General features: G+C 40.9%; 1 protein-coding gene across 1 annotated transcript in view; it reads right to left on the reverse strand.

The window, feature by feature from the left end:
- ARFGEF1 (ADP ribosylation factor guanine nucleotide exchange factor 1) overlaps positions 1 to 7,756 on the reverse strand; it is an 84,477-nt gene extending 76,721 nt beyond the window's left edge. The window contains exon 1 of the mRNA XM_062502184.1: positions 7,633 to 7,756. Coding sequence (XP_062358168.1) covers positions 7,633 to 7,756 — 124 coding nt within the window. The remainder of the gene's footprint in view (positions 1 to 7,632) is intronic.
- Between the last annotated feature and the right edge of the window lie 17,146 nt (positions 7,757 to 24,902).

A 24,902-nucleotide genomic window follows, 5' to 3' on the forward strand; every position in this document is an offset into this window, starting at 1 on the left:
AAAACAGCTCTAAGTTGTGTAATGTACAAAGTTAGGGAATGTGGAGGTTGCACTATCTAAGCTTTTAAACTCTTCTTGATCACAGCAGTGTAACAAGAGCTCAGCTTCCTCAAGACTGCAAGTTCTTCTTTTAAAAGAAGAAGTTCCTGCCTCCCAACTGAAATCTCATAATCTACTAGTACATTTAAAACTTCAAATTAAAGAAAACCAGCAAACACCACCAACACCAGAAACCCCTGAAGAAACCCAAGCAAAATCTCCAACACCAAGAATACCTTAATCTACCAAGGGTAGACTGGAAAGAAGCAACATGACAGGGTGGGAAAAACACACAACTAAATTAACCAACCAAAAATCACAAATTAGCCACTCATCAAAATCTGATAGTATTTATCAATTCAAATGAAATGCTATCAACCATTTTTCTATCAATTTGGCAAGTTTTACTTCTAATAATTTAAAGTTAGACTTGAAGAAGATCATTACAGAAGGCTAATAAGTGGTAAAAATGCCTTATAATCTATCCCCCGCCAAAAAAAACGGTAGAGGACCTGCCTTATTTAAAATTTATTTCTAAATCTTTCTCTAATCCTTGCTGATTGCTGATTTTGTTCTCATTAACATAAGTATCAGTCACTCCACTATTTTGCCTGGGATCAACATTAAGGCAATACACCAGCAATTAGGCAGGTCATCCTCATAACAATTCTGGCACAGTAGCAAATGTCTTCCAGACCTTTGGAATTCTCTCAGTCTCCCAAGATTGATTAGAAATCAATAAGGGAATAGTGCCAAGTATTTCAAACTCTTGGGGCTTGATACACCTATTTTTAGTGTCTCTCTATATATATACTGAAAATGGAAAGCATTGAATAACAAGTATCATCCACCTTATCCATCAAAAATAGATTTTTTTTAACACTCCCCTGCATTCCATTACAGTGTCAATAAACTATATAGGCAGGGGGTGGTGGTAGTGGTGGTGTTTGGTGGGTTTGGGGTTTTGTGTTTTCTTCTTCATTTCACGTTACCACATTAAGTGCTTTTCATAGAAATGCCAGCTACCATTTGCTCAATTATCCTTGTACAATATCTCTCTCCATAAAATCTCACAAAAGCACTTTATGTCTTCCCTGGTTGTTTGGAGACCTCTTGTATGTGATTTTTCTTAAAGGTCTGTTTTGCTTAGATACAGCCGATAGTTTCTTCTACTACTCACTTATGAGAAAGAACTACAGTCTGTGAACCACAAACAGAATACTTATTGGTCTGTGTGCATCTGACTAGCACAGCTACTACACATTGTCTTTTAAGCACACACATAGTAAATGTCTGCCTCCTTTACAGATAAAAACTATCAAACTTCTTAATCAGCTATATTTCCATTATATCTCCCTCCTTCCTTGAAATTTGCAGAGCTGTTTCCCAAGTCCCTCCAGCCTATAAACCACTGACAGTAGCTGTCTTTCACAGGCCAGAACATTTTCTCCCTGCAAACCACTAATTTACACATCACACAGGATACAGAAAATCCAAAACTCTTTTCCCCTGCCTATTCAAGTCACTGATCTACCACTGGCTGTTGCAGAATAGAATAAGAGTCATGGGCAATTTGCAGGTCTTGCTTCCCAAGCTCCTAGCAGCATTCATTTAAAGTACAAACTGATCAGCAACCAGATAGAAGTGTCAACACCAATAAAACCCCCGAACTGACAGCTAGGTGCCCCCCAAAACCACAAGCTTTACTTATCTTTCTAGGTCCATGATTTCACCTAGGATGTTTGCCAAGAACAGAAGAGACTGACCAGAGCACCAATGGCTTTTTATAAACACCCATAAACACCAAAATCTTTCCTGACAACTGCACAAGTTTACACATGTTTAGACAATCTTATCAAAATACTATCTCAATAGCGACTGCTCTCTGAAGGACTCTAGAAAAAGTCTGGAATGTACAACTGATGTCAACAGTTGAACTATTTTTTGTTCATTTATACATGAAGAAGACACATAAGAAGTTGTCAACCTGAATGAATGATGTACTTGTTAGCTGGAAACAAGAATCAAGAGAAAAAAGGAAAAGATTACAATCACAGCAGTTACACACTGGAAAAGAGTACAGGAAGAAAAATCAACTAGATAGACTAAAGCCCCACAAGACAGTAAAGATAGTTCTTACAAGAAATAGATACATTCTGGCCACAGGGCAACAACTTCTCATTTTAAGGTTCAAAATTCTAATTAAGGCTCTAAAATATGCAGCAGAACACAGGTATTTAAAAGCTGTCCTGTGTCACAAAGATATGCTGAAATCTTACAAGATTAAATTTTAAAGGATTGTGAAAATCAATGTTCAAACTTTCAAAATATTAAAGGCTTTAACCAAACACATATTTCAGGATGAAGTCAAAATTACCTAAAAGAAATACCATTTTCAACTTCCAAGACAAAACCCAAGTATTTGATATTCACTCTCCTTTAACATTCTTCTGACCAGATACAAGCCACCCTGTTTTCTAGAAAAGTGTTTTTACACATACCCTGCCAACCACCCCCTTTCTCAAAAGAGATTAAATCTCATCAGCACTGCCATTGTGCACAGCCAAGATCTGATTACACTTGAAACAACAAAATATCTAAATACACACAACTTCCCTTAAATTAGCCCCGTAAATTCTAAATAAACAGCACCTTACATATCAAATGCTGAGGCAACCTGGAAAACAGGTTATAGGACCATCCAAACCTTACTTTTCCCAAGCCAAATTTTAAATCTTTACAAAAGTAGATGATATTTTAACCACACTGAAAGCCTGCTAGTTAAAGCCCAAGCTCAGTTAAGCAAACAAAAGCAGGGAAGGGCAGCTGCAATTTTCAGTGGTTTTGGTGTGTTTTCTTTTTTTCTTTTTAACATACATCTTGGTTTTTACTAGCATGAAATCTCCATTTATCCTCCCTTGTGTAAAAATAAGTGTTTCAGAAGGACAATTACAAATAGAAAAAATATTTATGGACAATACTGACTCGTATATTGTGAAAATAAATGCCTATAGCACATGAAGACAACACACAACATTGCAATACCAATCTCTTTGTATCCAGAATAAAAGAGACTCCAACAATTCTGACCTCCAGTTTCTAAAAAGGACAACTAGTTTTCATGAAAAATAGAAGACAGCCTACCAAGAACAGCATATATAAAAATACAAACAGGAATTTAGCTCACCCACAACTTCCCCAGTAAAATTAACTTCGGTGCAGTAACACAATAATGGTCTTTTAAAAATGCAATTTTAACTGTTCATTATAGTGTGGGAAGGTATTTTCCAACGAACTGTTTCCAACACATACACACAATTCTGTACTGAGTATCTGTCAACCACACTCATTCTCATCTATCACGATTGCTTCTATATGCAAAAGACAAGGTGAAACTTGCAAAGGTCAAAAGGGAGACAGAAAAAACTAAGTAGGTGAGAGGCCATTTGCAGATCTGCACAGGTAAGAACACAGATGAACCTTCACACCTCTGGGTTAGTTCTACTCCAAGCACTACCTGTTTTCAGAGAAACTAAGTGCTTAATTACAGCCCATCATCCTGCATGTACAGGTAAAGGCAGTACAAACTGAACAGAGATGCTACTTCCACACTGCACAAGATCTACATCATCCAGCAGGATCTCTGCAAGACAGACTAAAATAAACAATACAAGGAGCACTCAAGAACCTTTTAAAACTAAGTTTTGGCCCTCTTCAGTTGGTAGTTCCAGAACTCCAGGTAGCACGTGCACATTTTTTTTTAAAGTACATACTAGGGACATATCCATATAATTTCATATTACTTGCAGTTTGCAGTTTTATGAAGAGTTGTTTGACTCCTGATTTGCAGCTGAATTAGCAGACTTTATGCAAGCAGGGCATTCTGGTTTACCCAGCTTCAAGCTCTGAAACTACCTTTTCAGGGAGACAAATCCATGCTCCAGATTTTGACACGAAGTGGTAACATTGTTTGTTTGGTCTATTAAATACTTTATGATCAGAGGAGGATTTCCCCCCCCCCCCCAAGACTTTTCATTGTTTATGCAAACACAGTACATTTACAGTAAGGCTTCCTAGACTGTAGCATGGTTGAAAAGCAATATAGAAACAGCAGTGGAGGTAAGTCACTGTAAAAGGAGCTTCTAAGTCTAATCCTTCCGACAGCTTGATGCCTGATGCTTTCTGCAAGTGGACAATTTCAAGGATTAACTCATTCCTTACACTGATTAAGAGTTGCTGCTATGAAAGTAAACAACACAAAGTTCTAAATTAGCTGCACTTCATTAGGTGACTAAGGAAATCTTATGTTTCCCACATAGAGAGAAAACGTCTCAGGAAGGATAACGTTAAATTAAACTTAGCTGTTCTGTATAAATCCAGATACAAACTGGTGAATCATCAAATACGGGTTGCTACAAGTATCAGGTTTAATTTCATTCCTGTTAAAAAGCCAAAGAACATCTAAAATTCAGGTTGCAATACTTAATCCATATTTTGCTTTCTTATGTTGTAATCACTGGAAAAAATGGTCATACTAGAAGGACCTCATCTTAACACCTGTTCAGAGGTCAAACTGCCACAGCCTGGAATGCTGCAAAGTTTTTCTCCCTAAGATTCACAAATTAAAAATAGATGATGTATAATCTTAATGGAATGCAACAGATTTATAAGAAAATACATGGGGATTAAAAATGACAAAGGGAGAGCATCAAATATTTTTAAAATACTGCTTGTTAAGCTCAACCTAAAAAGCAGAGCTACTGTTTATTAGTTAGCCTGTTGTACAGGGATACTGTATTTCATTGCTTGTTTATCAAATATTTCAACAGCAGATCATTTTATACAAACAATATAAAACAAGGTAAACAGCGGCTTTGGAGAATGAAACAAAAAAAGCCTGAATTAGTAACAACTACTAGTCAGAACATCTGACCTATTATTAGTAGTAAATAAAAAGCAACATTTAGTACAGTCATGCAGTGGGAAAAAAGATCTTAATGGAGCACACAGATAACTTCAGTGAAGACTAATCAATTAAATATTCAGACTGAAAAAGATGTTGATTTGGGAGATACGGAGATACAGATTTGGAGATATGGAAGTACTGTCATGATTCTTAAAAGCTACTTTTTATTTAACTACCATTTAAAAAAAATCCAATAAAACTGTAAAATTAGACTTCACCAGACCTAGCACCAAATTAAATTCAACTCTAAATTATTTTTTACTGATTTTTATCATTAATGTGCTGCTCTTCAAAATAAAGCAATTTCTCAGGAGTAATAAGTCTGTACCCTTTGCTTAACACAGCAATGAAGCATCCAGCTGAAGAGCAGTTGCAATAGATGAGGAGCTAAATGGACAGAGAACAGCATGTGCATCTTATTTCAAATACTGCTACAAAAATCACAGCTCAGCTTTAATAGCCAATTGTACTGTATGTGAAATATGGATGATATGGACTTTTCTCCAAAATTTTTCTTACAGACACGAGCACTACTCTACTCAGGAGTTACATATTGCTACTTGCAATCACGCATGAAACCAGACAATGGATCATGCTAAATTGCTAAATTTGCAATCACCAGCTGCATTTTGTTGTGCTGTAACACAAAAAAACCCAAAAAACAACCAAACCACACAAACAAAAAATGTAAGTAAGCCTCTATAGTACTTAACATCAAGTCTGATATTTTTTAAGTTCACAAAGCCCCTGTATATATGTAAGGTAGTACACACAATCTTGCATTTCTTCTTTCCTGTTTTAATTATTTTTATACCCATATCACAATGTCTTCCCATTTAAGCCCCAATCAGATCCACAGGATGATTCAATAAAGCTGTAGTAGCTGTGTAGCTGGGGTGTGTGCTTGAGGGTTTCCTTGCACAAATCAGTTTACTTGACACCAGAGACAGACCATACAGTCTAGAGGGCTTGCTTTGTAATCTGTAGAGCACAATGGAGCCATGCCTGGAGGGATCTGGATGATACTTAAGATAGATCAAGCTACTGAAATAAAGTATGACAGAAGCACAAGATGAATACCAGTGTCTAATTCTATGGATGACATACAGACTGGACAGAAATTCAGTTTAACAATAAAAAACACTTCTCTGTTTCATTTCTAACTTGAATGCACAGTCTAAAGTCAACAGAAGGGCCAAAGGGTAATCAATTTAATCTCATCTGTATAAACAGTAAGATTACTGTTAACCACTCTAGTGATATATGAAGAGTGTAAGAAAAAACCTGTTTCTCATCGATTTTAATTAAGAAGAAATAAATAGCTGAAGTATGGTTATTTCTGCCCCTCCCTTTATCAGGATCTTTCACAGACAAAGAAATGAAGAAAAGGACTGTTTAAAAAAAAATAAGCCCCAACATACAAGTTAATAGAATGACAAAAGAACAACTTCAAATCACTTACACTCATTTTCAAAACAAGCAAGTTTCAATTTAATATTATCTCCTCAAACAAATCCATTTAAACAGACATTATTACTGTACAAAAATCAAGACAATTATCTCCAAAATAGAAACAATTACACTAGAAAGAGAGGGACATGATCCATTATTACTTAAATGAAACAGGTCTTTCTCAGTAAGTCTTTCAGTAAACATGTCAGTATTTTGCCACATAGGTTCAAGCCCCGCCTGTACTACTCATGTCAGAATCGTGAAGCCCACGTTGTCCTTTCAAGCTGCCTGTAATTGGATGCCTACATGTGCTTTGTACTATCCAGCACCGGTACTTCCTTCACGCTTCCAGACGAGGCGGCGCTGACACAGCTGCACTACAAACCCAACACCCCTCCTTTGGCCCGAAGAAGGCAAAAGATTCCCACATCTTGGGAATCCTACAATATGGGGGTTGGACTAAATAATCTCCAGAGGCTCCTTCCAACCCTAACAACTCCGTGATTCTGTTATCATCCGTGGCCGCTCCAGCTCTGCCATGCATGAAGGAAACTCTTCCCCATCAGCCGTTTCTCCATCAGGAACGACTTGCCTAAGGCTCTCCCTCGCACATCTCCCGGACCATTCTCTCCTCTCCAGCCCTCTTCCCGGCTCCGAAGGGCCACCAGCTCCGGACATTGCCAGGTGTCACTGTCTCTCGGTCTCGGCCACCCCCTCTTCCTCACCCGTCCCTCCTCCCTCACCGCTGCCTGTCACCTGCTCCCTCCCCGCCGGCCGTCTGCTTCCAGGTCAGCTCAGCTCAGCTCCGTGTCTGCCTATTCATCCTGCGAGCGGGGAGGAGGAGGAGGAGGGAAGGAGGAGAGCCCGACGGGCGCCGCAGCGCCCTCGCCGCTGCTGTCAGCGCGGGGCCGCTCCCGGCGAGGGGCGATGCTCGCCCGCAGCCCAGGGTCCCACACCTCCGGGGGGCTGCGCTGCACGACCCAGACCTGCGCCACGGCTCAGCCCACAACCCCACCGCCCCCAGCCCTTCCCTGCCGGACAGCCCCTCTGCCTCATTCCCCCAGAAGCCCCACAGTCCCCCTCCCCCCGCAACACAAACGCACAGGCAAAGCGGGCTCCGAAGCGGGCCCCGACCCCGGGGCGCCCCTTCCCTGCCCTCCCGGGCTGCGCCTCACCTAGTGCCACCTCGCAGGCTTTGCGCAGCTGGGAGTGATGCGCCTTCTTCACCTCCTTGTCGGCCAGGATCTTCTCCAGGGCCCGGGTCAGAAACATGTTTTTCGTCTTCTTCCCTTCATACATGAGCGCGATCGAGCCGTGAGAGGAGGAGGGTGGAGCGGGGAAGTGAGAACGGGGCACCGGCCTCTCCCACCGGGAGCGCTGCCAGGGGCCGCGGCGGCCGCGGGGGAAGGGCTCCTTCGCAGGGCGTCCCGACACCCGCTCGGCGGCTCTCCTGGGGGAGGCTGGGGTGGGCCCGGGCGGCGCCGACAGCCAACCCCCGCGGCTGAGGGAAGACGGAGTCTTCTCCTCCCTTCTCCGCCCGCCCCCGATACGCGTGTGCGCGGACGGCGCCCGTCAGTCCCCGAGCCGCCCCCGGCCCGCGCCCGCCTCCATCAGCACCGGCGGCGGCCGCAGCAACAACCTGCCCTCGCCATGTTGGAAGGAAGCGACGTCAGGGCCGCAGCCGGAGCGGGAGGAAGCGGCGACCGTGTCCCGGGAGGCAGGGCGGGCGGAGGGAAGCTGGAGGGCGGGGGGCACTCGCCTTCTGCCCGCCCCGCGGCCGCGCTACAGGTGGAGCGGAGCCGCGGCAGGCAGCGAAGAGGAAAGCACGGAGATGGCCGCTGCCACCTGGGAGCTGGATAGGGAGGAGGGGCAGGGCTTCCCTTCCGGGCCACCGGCGCTAGGAGGTGGAGGAGGAGACGGAGGAGGAAAGCTCCCCTGGGATGCGCTACCTGCCCTCGGAGGGCGGGCTTCGCTGGGGTTGGGGCAAGGGGCCTCCCTGGTAGAGGGGCTGTCCTTCTTCCACGGCGCCGCCTTCCCTGCCGAGGAACGCCCGGGGTTCCGGCTCGCGGGGCAGCGAGGAGAGAGTAGCTCCCGGCAGCGAGGGAGGGAGAAAGGACGGGAGCCGCGCGTTGGGGCTGGGGAGGTGTCCGGGCTTCCCGGGGCGCTCCCTCGGCCCCTCCCCTGCCCGCGCCTCCCCTCGGGCTTGGAGGAGCGCTGTCACTGCGAGTTCGTGCGGTGCCCTTCCTCTATCGCTTGCATCCTCTAACTGGAGCGCTGTCGTCCCGCGTTTCTTCCCACTGCACGTGCACTGGGAGTATAGAGCATTGAAAAAAAAATAATAAAAGGTCAGGTCGACCCTGCAGGTCCGGTTTAGAAAATTTTTACCTCATTAAAAAAAAAAAGTCTTGGAAATTAATCTGGAAATGAAAGAGCAGAAATTCCAGCTGTACCTTTTAAGGAGAATGGGACAAGGCTACAATAGCATCAGTGTGCAGAAAGCAAGGTATGGTTGGGGAAACCAGGGGGCATCTCTGATCTCTGCGGACAGAGCCAGCGCACCACAAAGAGGTTATCCCCAGCAAGCCTTTTCAGTCTGTTCTCTGTTCCTGTGGTTCTGATGTATCAGTCACGAACACAGCCTTCAGAAGTTAATCCTGACACCTTCCTCATGGAGCATTCAGCAAACCTTCCCAGTCTTTTCTTTATTCCTGTGGTCCTGCCGTATCAGTCAGGATCACAACCTCCAGAAGTTAATCTCAGCACCTTCCTCTTGGAGCATTTGAGAGAGTTTGCCCAGGCTGTCATGACACTGGGGTAAGGCCTTGTAAAGTGTGTTTATTTGAGCACCTGTTTCCTTATCTACAACAGAGCCATTTTAGCTTCATTAGTAAAAGTACTGTGATCTCAGCCTCCCAGTGAAGAGGCAGCTAATGCTGCCCAGTGTTTAACCCAGTTTCACAAATGAGAAATTATGTGTGCCAAAGTGACTTGTTGCCTTACAGGTATCTCTCTTGGACTTTTAAAGGAACACACGACAGGGAATTCTGCTAAAGCTAGAGGAGAATGCAAGACCTAACTGTTAGAGCAAAACACTTGTTCTACTGAAATTTGTTCCAGCAGCTTTTTATGGTTACTGGCTATTTTGCCACCTACCTGATAAGCAATACAGAAAATATGAAGAGGGTGCATCTGATTTCAGCATTATGACAGCTTTGTGAGAGAGTTAGAATTCATATCACCAAGCACATTGATTCCTGAAAAAAAAATCGTATTCAGATTGTGTTGATTTATTCAAAAGACTCTGTCTTCAGCAGCAAAATTGCTAAGCATACTTGAATTATTTCTAGTAATTTGTTTAGGGAAAACCATCTGCCTATTGGCTAAATCGATTTTTTTTTATTCATAGGTGCAATTTCAAAAATGCAGATGTCAAAATTACTTTGGTCTTTCAAAGCTGCCTGCCAGGTACCACATGGCAAAAATTAGGAATTTCCATGGAGTTCTTGCTGGTAGGTTTGCACAAATAATTTGAGTCAAGATTCCCTTAGCCAAGTCAGAGCTTACAAGTGTTATTTAGCAAATGGAGTTTGCTATTGATTTTCACAGTCCATTTAGCTGAAATAGACTTACAATATGAAGAAAAAGGGTATCTGTGCGTAAAGAGCACTGAACACTGCAGTTATCTGTTTTGTTCATATTAACGTCTGTTTTCATATTCTGTACACAATATAATTTTACATTTAAAATGTATTTTAGTTGAGTGTATAGAATTACTGCTGAAGCATCTGGAGATAAAGACCTGTCAAAGAGAGACTCAGTTCCAAGTCTTTCATTTCTGCTCTAATATGAATACTTGGTTTGGGTATTTTTTAAAATGTGATTTGAATCTTCAAATTCTGTTCTCAATTTCAAATGACTGCTGCTCTGTTGACTCAATTTGCAACTTGGCACAGCTGGTAATCTACATCTACATTCTAGTCACAAGGCAAACACTCCCTAACTCTGCAACAGTGCAGAGTCTGCACTGAAGAGCCTCCTTCTGAAGTTGCACTGGGAGATCTTACTGTAAATCACCTGTCCAGCAGGTTAGCATTCAGTTTCCTTCCCAAAGCTGAGTCAATAAGGATAGAAATCCCAGGGGAACTATTATATATGTACTGGAGAGAAGAAGTCCCATGTCCTCATTTAGGGACAAAATATGGGTGGTGATCAGTTTGTGTGCTGGGTCCCAGGGCTTTGAATAAAGTCAGTTGTTATAATAGCTTCATTTACTGGGTGAGCCAGCTACTAAAATATTGTTTGGTCAATTATAAAAACAGTTATGGACTTTGAGGAAGCATTTTGAGGAAAGATGTTAACAGAAACTACAGGAATGTGTTTAACTCTTTGCTGATCCCTTTAAAAGCTAGTGGTATATCTCTAGTGAAAGGAGAATGAGAAAACTCATAAGAATGAAAAGGTGAAGATTTAGAATATTTGTCTTACATTGATTCCAAACTAGAATCATTTAAGTTGGAAAAGACCTTTAAGGTCATTGAACCTAACTATAAATCCAGCACTGCCAGTCCACCACTAAACTGTGTCCTTAAGTGCCACATCTACATGCCTTTTAAATACCTTCAGGAATGGTAACTTAATGACTTCCCTGGGCAGCCTGTTGCAAAGCTTGACAACCCTTTGGTGAAGAAAGTGTTATTAATATCCCATCTAAACCTCCCTTGTTGCAACCTGAGGCCTTTTGCTCTTGTCCTATCACTTGTTACTTGGGGGAAAAGGCTGTCAGCTGCCTTTTCCTGACACCTGGCTACAACTTCCTTTCAGGCAGTTGTAGAGAGTGATAAGGGCCTTCCCAAGCCTCCTTTTCTTCAGGCTGAACAATCCCAGCTCTCTCAGCTGCTTCTCATGAGACTTGTGCTTCAGACCCTTCACCAGCTCTCTCACCCTTCTCTGGACATGCTCCAGCACCCCAGTGCCTTTCCCTTTCTCTCTAGTGAGGGGCCCAGAACTGAACCCAGGGTTCAACATGTGGCCTCACCACTGCTGAGTACAGGGGGACAATCACTGCCTGGTCCTGCTGGCCACACTGTGCCATTGACCTTCTTGGCTACCCAGGCAGATACCAGGCTCAAGCTCACCTGCTGTCGACCAGCTCCCCCAGGTCCTTTTCCAATGGGTATCTTTCCAGCTGTGCTTCCCCAAACCTGTAGCACTGTATGAGATTGTTGTGACCCAAGGGCAGGACCTGGAAGTTGGCTGTTGCTTTGTTAAACCTCATGCAGTTCACCTTGGCTCATTGATTGAGCCTGCCCAGAGCTGCAGAGCCTTCCTTCCCTCCAGGTGATCAACACTCCCACCCAACTCAGTGTCATCTGCTAAGTGTTTAAGGGTACATTCAATCCCCTTGTCCAGATTGTTGATAAAGTTATTAAACAGGACTGGGCCCACTACAGAGCTCTGAAGAACAGATTGTGCCATATGACACCAGTGCCTTGCTAAGAAATCCAAAATGCTTGCTGTATACAGTGATTCTAATGCCTGAATTGTTTTGGTTTCAGCATGCAGATCTTTGCTTTACTAGTAATTTGTTTTACTAGTAAATGTCTGACCAGAAGAAGAATTGTAAAAGAATCAGAAAAATTGTAATCCTCATAGCTGTAGAGATTCCTATTTGGTTGCTGAAATCCTGAAGATATGGAAAAGGACTGTTAATTGTTTTTACTGCTCAAACTGCTAAGCTTGCTGGCAACATGATGTACGAGATATCATAGTTGTCCATCAAACCTGAGAAATGTTTTCTGTCCAGCCTAAAAGTAGCATATAGTATGTGTGCCCTAAAGCACAAAACCATCGCTGTTTTCTTGGAGCCTTAACATTTAAACATAGAACAGCAAAAGAGAAAAAAGTGTATTTGATAAACACCGCAAAAATTACTGTCTAGTACATTTATATTTGCCAGTTAATTGGAATATTCCAGAAGCTATTTATATTGTTTCATATATTTAAACTGTTTTGAGTAAGTGTTAGATATTTGTTTAGTAAAAAACTGTAGAGAACCTTCCATGTGAGAGAGAACAATTAGCACTTGCTTCTGCTGGCTTTACATACCACAATTGTATGTAGTGCTTGTTTGAAAATGCTGATAAGATGGGGGTAGAAGCCTTTGCTTAAAAGTCAAATGAGGAGTAAAAATGCCATTTCATGCTTAGAAAAAGCTGATGATTTTCATCTGTTCTGCCTCCAAAGGAAACTTTCACCTATGTGTGCTCCCATCCACTTTCTTGTGTTGGTGCAGTTCTGTAACTGTGCCTTCAGTTAGTTCACCTGGGGTTCAGCCAAAAATCAGTTTTATAAGAAAGTTAGTGTTCAGTGGGATCAGTGAATTGATCTGACTTACATGCATATTCAGTAAATCTTACACAAGAAAGAGAGTGGGGAATGTGGGTGATGAGAAGGACTGTTGCTCATGGTGGCTGTGACTGTCTTCTTAAATCGTCTTGATGAGCTTTGAAACAGCACAGTGTTAATTAGGCTGTGATCACTTTAAGCTAGAGTAAGACAGAACTATTGCTAGAAGATGCAATCCTTCCTGGTCCTACCTATGTTTCTTACTTTCTTTGACAGTGTAAGTATTTGCATTGCTTTGTGGTGAATTATGTACTGAATTATATTCAGAATTTAATTAGATTGAAATTAACCTGAAAAGGAACAGACTATTTTGAATCCAGATATATTTCATATCCCAGTTCAGCAGGCAACCTCACAGATGTTTGTGTTAGCTCAGGGCAATAGATAACAACAGGAACGCAAAAATAGGTAAGAAGAGGTCAGGCTTGCTTTTTAAAATATTTTTATTGGTTTATGCCAACTTAAAGTATGGTTTAAATACTACTTTTAATATAAGTTTTCTTGGTTGTTTCCATGGTGCAAGGCAGCACTCAGTTCTGTCTCTGTATGTAACCCCATATATGGGATGGATCCATATGGTCCATAGATAGGATGAGTGTATTCCTGCCACTGCATATGAACCTTTAATCATGGTGGTTCACTTGTCACCTTCTTTAGCTCCAGTGTAGTGCTTTGCATTTGTTCCCATCCTGTTTTCATGTACCAGATGCAGATAATCAGTGCGTAATGGATCAGAGTCCAGATGGATCTGACAGATGGGAACCTGGAACAGGATACAAGCTGTGATTATGTTCTCAGCTGCAGGTACCTTGGTGGAGATGTTTCCCAGATGCTCGCTGAGTGCATAAGCTTTAACAGGTCTGCTGGTGGTGCTTGGTTATGTAATACTGAGGTACAAACTGAGCGTTCCTCTCAGTCCCTTTATGGACTCAAAGGGCTGCTACCATTGAAAAAATAGGTAAAGCATAATCCAGAATGTTCGGTGTATCCATTATGCAAAAGATCACAGTCTGTCAACCAAATTGCAAGAGATACATTCACCATAAATATACTTTAATATTTTAAGAGGTTTTTTTATTGTTTCAGGCTTTTTTAAAAACATAATTTCTGGAACTTTAGAGGTCAGTTTGTTCACAGAGTGAGTATTCTAACAGGTTGCAGTATATGCACTGTTGCACTGAATGAGAAAAAATGCAGGTGTTTGTTATTAGAGGGAATATGCATCAGTAGGTAGGTTTGTTCCAAACATTAGTGCAAAAGCATGCAGCACCCTGGAGTGACCAGTAAGGAAATAAACATCCATCACTGCGAGGAGGCTCTTTCAAGGTGACAAATTCATACCTTAAAGCTAAAAAGTACTGACTTGCTGTATTGAAATAGATTCAATAAGTTCAGTGAAGAAACATGCTCCTAGCAAAGCGTGCCATTTGTCAGTTTGTGACATGTAGGAAAAAATGTCAGAGAGCAGTGAAGAAAAAATCCCACCTCTTCTGGTTGATGGAATAAAGTTTTGAATTGTGGCTGAAAACTATGAGAAGATATCAAAGGCTTCTGGCTATATAGCTTGACTTTACGTGCTGGAAGTTATACCAGTGCATTTGATGGAATATTTTCGACATGAAACTTTTTCTAGTTCTTTTTCTGTGGGAATACATTTTCTTTTAGCCTACCTATAGGATTTTTCAACTTGTTCTTTCTTCTGCATGTTGTTCCTGCTAACAGATGAATAATTCAATTCGTAGCTTCCATGGCACCTCAGTGTACTGTTCTCTAATACTGTGAATGAAGGAATGTAAGTATCCATCTTACAGACAGAGGGAAATGCATTTTTAAAAAATTGGTCATACAGGGTTTTTAAAAAAGTTTCTTTAGTAGTTTTTCAAACTTAGAGCCTGATTGTGTATGTACCAGCCCTAATGTTTGAAAAGGTGATTTTCTTGGACACTCTGTTGAAGAAGAGGGTGCTTTTGGGAAGCACTGCAATGCATAGCACATATTGACCCTGAACTAGAAACCTACTATACAGTTATTGTTGTGTGTGAGACTACGCAAGTGCAAAGGTAAATTCAAGCCAGTGTGGTGACTCCTTCACAATGGCAAATTTCTGTCTCTAAATGGCAAGAGTGTAAAGCTCTAGCAATTTCCTGAGAGCCTTTGCTCTGCAAAAGAAGACATTTGGAGAATGTATGGCACAGCTAGCAATAAGATCCTCTGATTTATTCCTTCTCCCAGCCAACTCCAGAAGATAAAATTGTTAAGGAAATGTTATTAGATTCTAAGGAGAACTACTGAAGAGGAGGAAACCACAACATAATTGCCCTTTTTCCTGGGAGGTGCTGTCACTACCATTATGGATTTCCCGGATTACTCTGTGGGTGAACCTGGTTAATTAGTTACCTCCTCAAACACCTGTAATAGGAAGGACTACTATAGTGTATAGCTTGTCCCACATTCTTAATCTCCAGTACCAGTTCAAAAATGGGAATAATCTGACAAATGAGAAAAGTAACAAATTTACTGAAAATTATATCTGTTCTGCCTTTGTATCCTAACTTCAGTCTCCTGAAGGTCGTTGTGACTGATGTGGCATGATCAGTGTAAAGCATGCTGAGTTGTCCTACAGATTATTAATTAAATAGCCTAGATATTGCGTGCATGAAGCATTGGTATGAATCTAATTTTTATATTCTGGATGCCTATTTTCCTCTTGATCTGAGGTGAATTTTTACTGTAGCACTTTAGAACTTGAGTGTTTTCAAAAGTTTATGCAGACGTCTTTCAATGCTAATAAAGAAAAGTTGAAAATGGAAGTTGAAAAGAACAGTTGAAAATGAAAATCAGCTGAGAAAAGTTGAATGGAATTCAGCTGGAGAAAAATATCCCTTCAATCTCTGGGCAGGGTAAGTCAAATGCATAAAAGGGGTGTTTTCCACAAATTGTAATCTCTCTGTTGAAACACTTAGATGGAGAGGTCATAAAAGTCATGTGAATTAAGGTGTGAAACAATGAGACTGAAGCAATAAACATTTTAAATGCCATGAAATGAGCTTTGAATCTGCCTGATTGTTTCCCACAGCAACTGCAGTGGGTTATTTCCCATCAAAAATGCAATAACATGTTTGAGCATATACTTCATCAATTGTGGTCTTCATAACATAAATGAAAGGTGTTTAATATGAGTAACTTGAGAGATAAAATTTAATGGAAGTTATGGATACTTTTGCCTAAAAGAATCACTGCAGTGATTAATTCTAATATGACAGTTAGCTAACTGTTTGCTGGGTGTGTACTCACTCAAATATTTTTACTAGACATTTTGAAACACCTGCAACAATTTTGATTAGACTTCCATGGTGTTTCTAGTTTCAAGTCAAATGTCACTGCTGATGTGCAATCTAGATCATGAAAAACTGAAGTGATTGGTTCACAGCATGTACAATGGATGTTTTGTTATGACATTGAAAGCTGCTGCTGTCTGGGTTTTTATCCAGGCAGACCTGGAACGTTAAGTTTCAGTATCTGGAGATTTATACTGTGTGCTGTTTCTTTGTTTTATAATTTTAAGTCTTTCCATACAGAAGTAATGGACGGTGGCTATCAGAGGATTTTGCTGTGCCACTGGTACTGTTGAAGTTCAGTTTATAATTTTTGTAGCTAAGAAAGTCAAACATTTTTGGGCTGGTACAAATCTCATTTATCATAGTTTGAGAGACATGCAGCAGATAGTTCTACAGGGCCCTTGTAATATGTACATAACAATAGAAATCAATGCTAATGATAATCCTTAGAGTGTTTTATATACACCTGGACCAAATTTACTTCCTTGGCTAGCTCTGGGACTACATACATTTAGCAATTAAAGTTTAGCTACATTAATTTAATAGCAGGTTATAACACGGAGCTTGAATTGGTCTACTTGGTCTACATGGGATGGGGGTCATGCCTCTGAATTGCTTCAGGTGTCATCCTTAAAATGCTCCCCTGACAAGCCACTTCTATTCATTAGTTTCTCCTTCCTTAACTTTTCCTGGTTTAAACTCTTGTCAGCACATTGCTTCTCTTTTGCTCACCATTCTAGAAGAGAAGTAATGTATTCTTGTGCAGAAGGATATAATAACAAGGATATTAATGTGCACAAATGCATGAACACAGATCTAAGAAGAATGAAATATGGTGCAGTTTTTCAAAATGAAGCATGCTGACAGTGAGCTCTCTCGCGTAAGGTATGGACAGGTATGTGTATGTCCAGGTATGGACACTTAGAAACCAGAGAATTCAGTGTGGGCACCTGGAATTTCTGTCTTTTTTGGTGCAGCAATATGTATGGCACCTTCAAGATAGCTGCCATAATCCTAAGGGATAATTGTTCATGGAGAAATATCTAAAGGAGGGTAGATAATCATGCATTACTTTACAATAGCAATCTGAGGTATTCATGTCACATAATATGAGACCCCCTCAGAATTTTCCCTAAGTTTGTGGAGGTTTAAGTTTCCATTTTCACTTTTTACTGTGGTGCTGTATCAAAGGTTGAAGATTAAATGCAAATTTGCTTTAAATTCACGGTGTACTGTATAAGAATGAGGTTGTGTCCTTTGAAATAGGTGTGAGCCCTGTATGGAAGCTGACTGCTCTGGCTTAAAAATCCAAGAGATAACAGCAATGTTTTATAGGCATGCTTTGCATATTTGTGCACATTTGGTAAATGTGGTCACTCTGTGAAATTTAGTATTAAAACAGTCTGGTGCATTTGCAAGCATAAATTTTATTGCAATAATTGCAAAAACACTAATTTAAAAAAAGTCACAGAATGCAAAAATCTGTAGTCACTAGTTCTGTGCATAAATTCTGAGGTTGCTTTTACTATGTCATTTGCTAAAAAGTATTTATTTCACACATATAATTCTGATAAACGTTTTACCATCAATGTGTGACTGCATTTTATTTTACTTGCTCATAAAAAACTCAGAGTGAGTTTTCTTTCTAATGAAGGTATTGACTTTTACAAGAAAAAGATTGCTTTTGCAGTGGGAATCTGAAGAGGTTATAGATTACTTTGAATATTTGTTTGCTAGTCTCCATTACTGATAATTTGCATCAAACATGCATACATTCTTATAAAAATAAGATAACATTTTCACTTTAAACTCAGTATCCTTTAAATACCAGAAACAAGAAAAAGAGATAATTAACAGAGGAGACTGACTGTTTACAGGGGCATTTACTATGGTTTCAGCAGGCAGCTGACAGCCAGGCAGCTGCTGGGGTAAAATCCACAAGGTCTTAACAACCCTGGAATTTATTATTTCAGTGACAGATTTGGAACTGCCTTATGATAGAATCTGAGTACTCTGCATTGCTTTATTGTTCATGTACTATGAATATATACTACGTGTCTTTGGTATTTTCTGTATTTTGTAGAGTAGTGTTTGTTTGACTTCTAATAAAATCTGTCCAGGAAAAAAAGAAGAAATTCACCAAGCAGCTAACTCATTAGATTAGTGTTAGATGGCTAATGGTTATTGATGGGGGCTCTTATATTTTTGGTTCTCTCTCCAGCAAAATAAAAGGACAAGAAATGAAATGTGAATGTAGAGTAACAAAAATAGCAGGTGGGATTAAGAGAGACATGAGAGACAGAAAAAGAGAAGCATTCATGGTCCACAGCACCTGAAAGAGGCCAGGCGTCACTTGTGGTGGCTGAATAAATTAGGCCTGCCTGAGTTAAAGTTATGTGATAGAAATACATATGGACAGTTTGCTGATTACGTGGACATTATTTTCTGTTAGACAATATTTATAGCTAAAATAAATAACATTTATTTTTAAGACTGACTCCCACTATGCAAAAAGACTGACATCTAATGAGTAACTCATACAGTACTGATGGCACCAAGTATAGGTGTCCTGTCATCCACATCCTTTATTTTTCTCTACCAACTACAGAGGGAACCAAGTCGATTTAGTTTAGATAAATAGTTTTGACACAGAAGTCAAATGAGTTAAAATCCCCCCGTCAGAGCAGAAAGACCATGAAATTTTTCTTCCAGACAGGTGAAAGTTGAGGCCTGCCACCCCAGAGAATGAATACAGAAAAACAGAAGGTGAATGGCAGCACTGGTAAGCCTATAACTCTAACACTTCTGTGTCCTTTAGTATCCTTCTTTACTGTGCCCCAGCAGGAGGTACAAGCCCGCCTGGACTTTTTATCCAGCATGTAAGAATGGGTAGATTTACTAGGATACCTCAGAAATCTGAAGTAAATCTTTTGGCTGTATGATTATTGTCAGTTTTTTTCAATATGCTGAAGGATACTGACTGTGCTGTCAAAGGTTTTGATCTTTTTTTGTGGTGGTGTAATGTATGTATGTATGTAGTTGTCAAGGAGCACCTAACATGAAGTACAGAGTTTGTTCATGACTCTGGTTGTGTTAAACTAAATTCTCTCCCTGAATAGCAAGTAAAATTAAACATATCCAATAGTTTTCACATTCTTTGCAGCCTTGACTTCTGTTCTCCAGTGAATCTGAGAATGAAGTGAGATTTAAATAGATACACATTGTTGAGATTTAGGGAAGCCTAAGAAAGGATTCCTTAGAAACATTCCTGTATAAGCCTCATCTCCTGGGTTGCAGTGCTGCTTTTTTCTTGGAACTTATGACATCTTTAATTTCATACTGTGTGTTGGTTGTGCAGCATCTTTATCCTATTCAGCTTTAGTATCAGTCTGTTCTTGGAAAGCTCTGTACTTATGAAAGTGCATTGAAATGCAGGAGAATTCAGAAGACTTATTGTTGCATGGCATTATGGGTGTTTAAAGAAAAGTGGAAGAAGAAATGCACCTCTACTATGCAGTGGGATAAATATTTTGATGAATTTTATGGCAAGCAAGGCTTTCCATAGAGGAAACTAATCCTAACCCTCTTTTAGTTTCCAGTGCCTTATAGGAGCTACATGGTTCTTTTTACTCTTATGCATGTTCCCTTGTGGAAGCACCCCCTGAATACAATGCTACTTTTGCTACTTCTGTATGGACCCTGCTCTGCTTCTTCACACAGCAGCTACAAGTCTGATTTGGCTGTGTTAGGCTTTATCCACGGCTGGAGAGGTAAAGTGCAAACTTGCATGGAGGGGGAAACACTGGTATTGCCAAGTAAGGTAGTCAGCAATACTAGATAGATACCTTTTACTTCTTTCTAATATCCATATACGCCAAAAAATTAATTATGTCACAAGGTCACTGAATGTTAATCAACATTGTCCCCATGGATGTACTACAAAGGCAGGTAATTTCTTTAGGTAAAAGAAGCTTGATTATGGGCTTTGATACCATTAGATGAACAGAGAAGTCATTATCTTAATTTTGGTGTCCTTCTCGTCTTCTGTGCTTTTAGAAATAATTACTTTCAGAAATAATTTAGTAATACAATTACTTTCTGTTACATTTAGAAATAATCCTAACAGTATCTGTTTACTTATTCAGGAGGAAGTTATTTTTATACTTCTCACAGTGTGTCCTTCAATCTAAGGATTTGCTTGTTTGCCAATTTTTTTCTAAGTTTTGTTCTTCCACCTCGTTGTTTAGTCACTGAGAGCTGTTCATTCTTCCAATGTTCCATCTGACCCATCAACTCTGGATTTTTCAAACATCAGCATTATTAAACATTATTGTCCTTCACCTTTCTAAAGTATTGGTGCTTCAGAGATTTTATTCCTAAAAAGAAAAAATGCCTTTTTGTACTAGTTAATCTCTGCTGCTCTTAGGGCATAGTCGTGCTACTTAATTTGGACTTTTCCTCTATTCTGTTATAGACTTCTGTCCTTCGCCCTTATTTTTTAGTCCTGATACCAAGTGAAAATAGAAAACATACTCCAGATGTCCCATCTTTACTCTGTGCATTCAGAATTCGGCCATGAAGATGATACATACTGTACTTGGTATAGTTTTGGATAAAACTTTCCATTAATCATTTGTCTTCTGGGATTATTTCTTCCCTCATGTACATACAAACTGTTAGTTTTCAACAGAATGGAAATTGATGAATCCAAAAAGGAATTTTTAAGAAATCACCTTTTTGTGTGACCTTCAACAGACACCTAAATGTGGAAGAGTTTGTTTTTGTTCATATTCAGGCTTTAGCACTGATGGGTTGTTTATGATTTTCATAAAGGCAAAAGAAAAACAAGACAGCGATCCCATCAATTTCAAACAGCCCTGTTTCTGATGGGCTGGGTGCCAGTGGATCTGCAGCCAGGCACACCAGCAAAGGAGCCCTTCCCTGGTGCTGTGCAGAGGAGCGTGAAATGCATGGGGACCTTCCTTTCTCTGTTAAAATGCTGAAAATAGACTAATGCTTTTTTTTTAAAAAATGCAGTCCTGACAGCTGTGAAAATGTGATGCTCCTACTCTCAGATCCAGAGGAGAGTATTGTAGAAGAGCTTCCCAACATTCATTAGCCAGTCTGCATCAAAACTGCTGTCTGAGGAATATCCTGGTCTTCAGACACGTTTACAGCAAGGTCTCTGCTGAGGCCTTTGCTGGAGGTTGCACTTATTATCTGCAGTGTTGGGAAGTGTGTATTTGACAGGTAGTGGACAGCATCCACTGGCTCTCTAAACAGCCTTCAGTACAACAGCAACTTCATGTTATTTCTACCTCAGCTTCTCAGAAGAGACTTAGTTTGTCACAAAAGAAACCTCATTAAAATAAATACAAAAAACTTCAAAAGAAAATCTTTAATGTGTGTAAGATCAGGGGGCTTTTTTGTCTTAAATTACTATTTAAAAATATGTATTCCTGCAAATAGTTAATATATAGAAGAATTTTTCATGGGCTGAAGCGGTTCCAAAAAATCCTGGTGGCAGTTAGTATGGGCCTGCAGGCTCTCCAGTGTTCTCCTTAACCCTTCCAGACCTTCCAAGCACAATCTCAACACCCCTTTTTTCACTCTGGGCAATGATATAGGACCTTCTTCATTACACACAAGGTAACAAAAGCTTTCTGGGATGCAATATACATTTGGAGTAGGGGGCATAACACCCTCTCACAGCCTCTGCCCTAATGTTTGTAATATCAAAACCTGACCTCTGAGCACTGTATGGTGCAGCACATAAAGCGTTTGGCCCGTGAGGGGAGCTGGTAGATGGTGTGTCACAGTAGTGGCAGGTAACCCACAGAGACACACTGCAGCAGAAGTGAGAGCTTCCTGTATTGCAGCAGTGAGAACTTCCAGTATTGCAGCAGTGAAATAGTGTCAAAGGGCTTTTAGGGAACCAGCCAGACAAGCTGAACTTGTGTGTGCTTCCAGCAGGCAGAGGAGAGATGCTGAACACATGCTGCCTGCCATCAGCAGCCCTGTGGTTGCCAAGAATTGCAGCTACACCATTACATAAACCATCGCACAGTACACATTGTGCAGCCAGACACAGTGTTTGTGTGTGAGTGACTCTGCGTAGGTATGTGGGGAAGTTCACACATGTTAACAGGTTCATGTTATAAATTTAGTACCAAAAGTTAGGCTCTTTTATAGCCTGAAATTGTCACCAACAGACAGTATTCACCTCTTTTTTTGAAATGGAGGGAGAAAAATGGAGGCACACGCAGCATGATAGAGCAAATTTGTCCTGTTAGAGAAGGCTCAAGTACAGATTCTGTGCTATCAAGGCCAAAGAGCAGCTCTGGTTCTCCTACAACACTAGTAGGCATGTCACTATTTTAACCCTTAGAAAACTGTCTGGCTCACAACAAAATAATAATAGATCTTTCCAAACCATCTCTGTGATTGTGATAATTTAATTCAAACAGTGTAAAGCAGTTATTCTGTATAAAGAACTTAAAATAGGCAAAGCTACTTTTTTTAAAGCAGCTATTTCTAGCTCATTAGGCACAGAAAAATCCTTTACACTCAGCTTTTTGACTGCACTCCATCAATTCAGCTCAATCACCAGATTTTCTCAATCTAAAAACAAAACAAAATGAAACAAGGGAAATTAAACAGTGAGTACATCAGTCATCTCTGTTCACCATTCAAGTTATATTTTTTTTTCAGTAATGACATGCTGAAAACAATGAGCCACCTGAAATCTAAGGCCATGATTTTAACAGCTGCATTATTTTCAAGAAAATTGAAAATCCTGTTTTTAAAATACAACTTTATTTGACTCCTTTGTGTGTGTATGTGTTTTCAGGCCTAACTTGATGTTCTGCTCAGAATTGGAAAAAAAGTATAATTAATTGGCAAAAAGAGACACTCCTCTCAGCATTGATCCATCCTGGTATGCAGAGAGATAGCCTGGCACATCATAGTCAGCAAAAAAGACTAAAACACCTCTGCTCCCAGTCATACCACAATATTTATTTCAGAAGCTGTTATCTATTATGTTATATAAAGTATATGCTCCTGTTGGGGGTTGGTTCTTTCCCTTTTCCCTCTGTGGAATTTTCCCCATTGTCATGTTAAGATACCTGTTGACTGGGCGCTGGTGACAAGGGGGAGGGGAGAGAAGAGGGAAACCCCTGCGAGATTCAAACATCCAGAAGAGCAGTCGGAAGGCTCTGGCTCGGCCCCATTTTCCCTGCGGAGTTGGCACGAGAAGGACGATCTCTGCCTCTCCCCCATCCCTGCCATCCCAGCGCTAGAAGCCATCCTCACTGCTGTCAGACCCTGCCCTGCTCCCTTCTCGCTGTGAACTACCACCATCCAGCACTCTGCTGAGCATCAGGACCCACACCGTGAGCGGAGAGCTCTCTCTCCATCTCTCTCTCCCCCTGGGACAGCGCTGCCATCACCCCCAGCCCTCCTGCGGCTCTGCGGGACCCGCCCGCCCCCAGCACCGGGAACTGCAGCTCAGGGAAAAGGTGCCTGCAGCCAAAAAACACTGGGACTGAGTTACTGTTCTGTTTGTGGGTAATTTCATAGCTGTTGTTGTTCTTGTTTGTCTTGTTAGACACACTAGTAAAGAACTGTTATTCCTACCCCCATATCTTTGCCTGAGAGCTCCCTTAATTTCAAAATCATAATAATCTGTAGGAAGGAAGGATCACATTTTTCAGTCCAAAGGGAAGCTTCTGCTTTCCTTAGCAAACACCTGTCTTTCAAACCAGGACAGCTCCTAAAGGCCTGGGAGTAGTTTAAAATATTTCATTGTTATGGCTATTCTGCCACATGTCTATTTCAAAAAGGCCAAGCAGTGCTAAAGTGGCTGGACTTTCAGAGCAGGCAGAACTGATGGAATATATTACCCCACATTTTTATGGCAATGGATGGATTTTCCTTGTCACAGGCAAAGTATGCTTTCTGCAGGCTGGGGACACTGGCAGATTTTTTAAATTAGCATTTGAATCTATTATTTATGAGTGCATTCCCTGATGTCTGAATCCAAGGGCAAGTTCTGCTGTGCTTGACGTGGTGTCTCACAAGAGGGTTTTGAAGGACCTCCACCTTACAAGTGGAGAGACTTGATTTCTGCTTGACTGCTCCTGCCTGTCAGGCAAGGACAAGCATTCAGGGACTAAAGATTTCCCATTTCTCAATGTCCTTGCCCCAAACATAGTTTTCTTGGGAGAATCATGTGTTACCTCACTGCTGATTCTCAAACTCACAGATGTTAACTGAAGACCTTGTTGTTAAGGCAGGCCCTTTTGACACCAGGAGCAGCCTAAGGCTGTGCATTTCTGACAAGCTGCTCAACCAGCACATCATGACTGGGGTGACTGGCACGTTCAGTCAAGAAGAGTGAAAACCACTCTGGAGTTGTTCCACTCCAAGACAGACCCAGCAACAGCATCAGTACTCCTGACTTGGTGATGCTGATAGGGCTGGAAAATCTATTGATGCAATCACTCAGAAGGCAGCTCTCTCCACACACAGCTTCCCTCCTACACAATGAAGGAGAAGGCAATTACTGTTTGGACCTGAATATTTTATCCTGAGTAATTATTAGAGTCAGGCATACATTAAGCACATGGCAAATAATCTACATTTTCTGTGGACAGAAGACTTTTAAATTTAAAAATTATTGTAAACAAATTTACAAATTA

Source organism: Cinclus cinclus, chromosome 1 (assembly GCF_963662255.1).
Source record: "Cinclus cinclus chromosome 1, bCinCin1.1, whole genome shotgun sequence".
Classification (NCBI taxonomy): domain Eukaryota; kingdom Metazoa; phylum Chordata; class Aves; order Passeriformes; family Cinclidae; genus Cinclus; species Cinclus cinclus.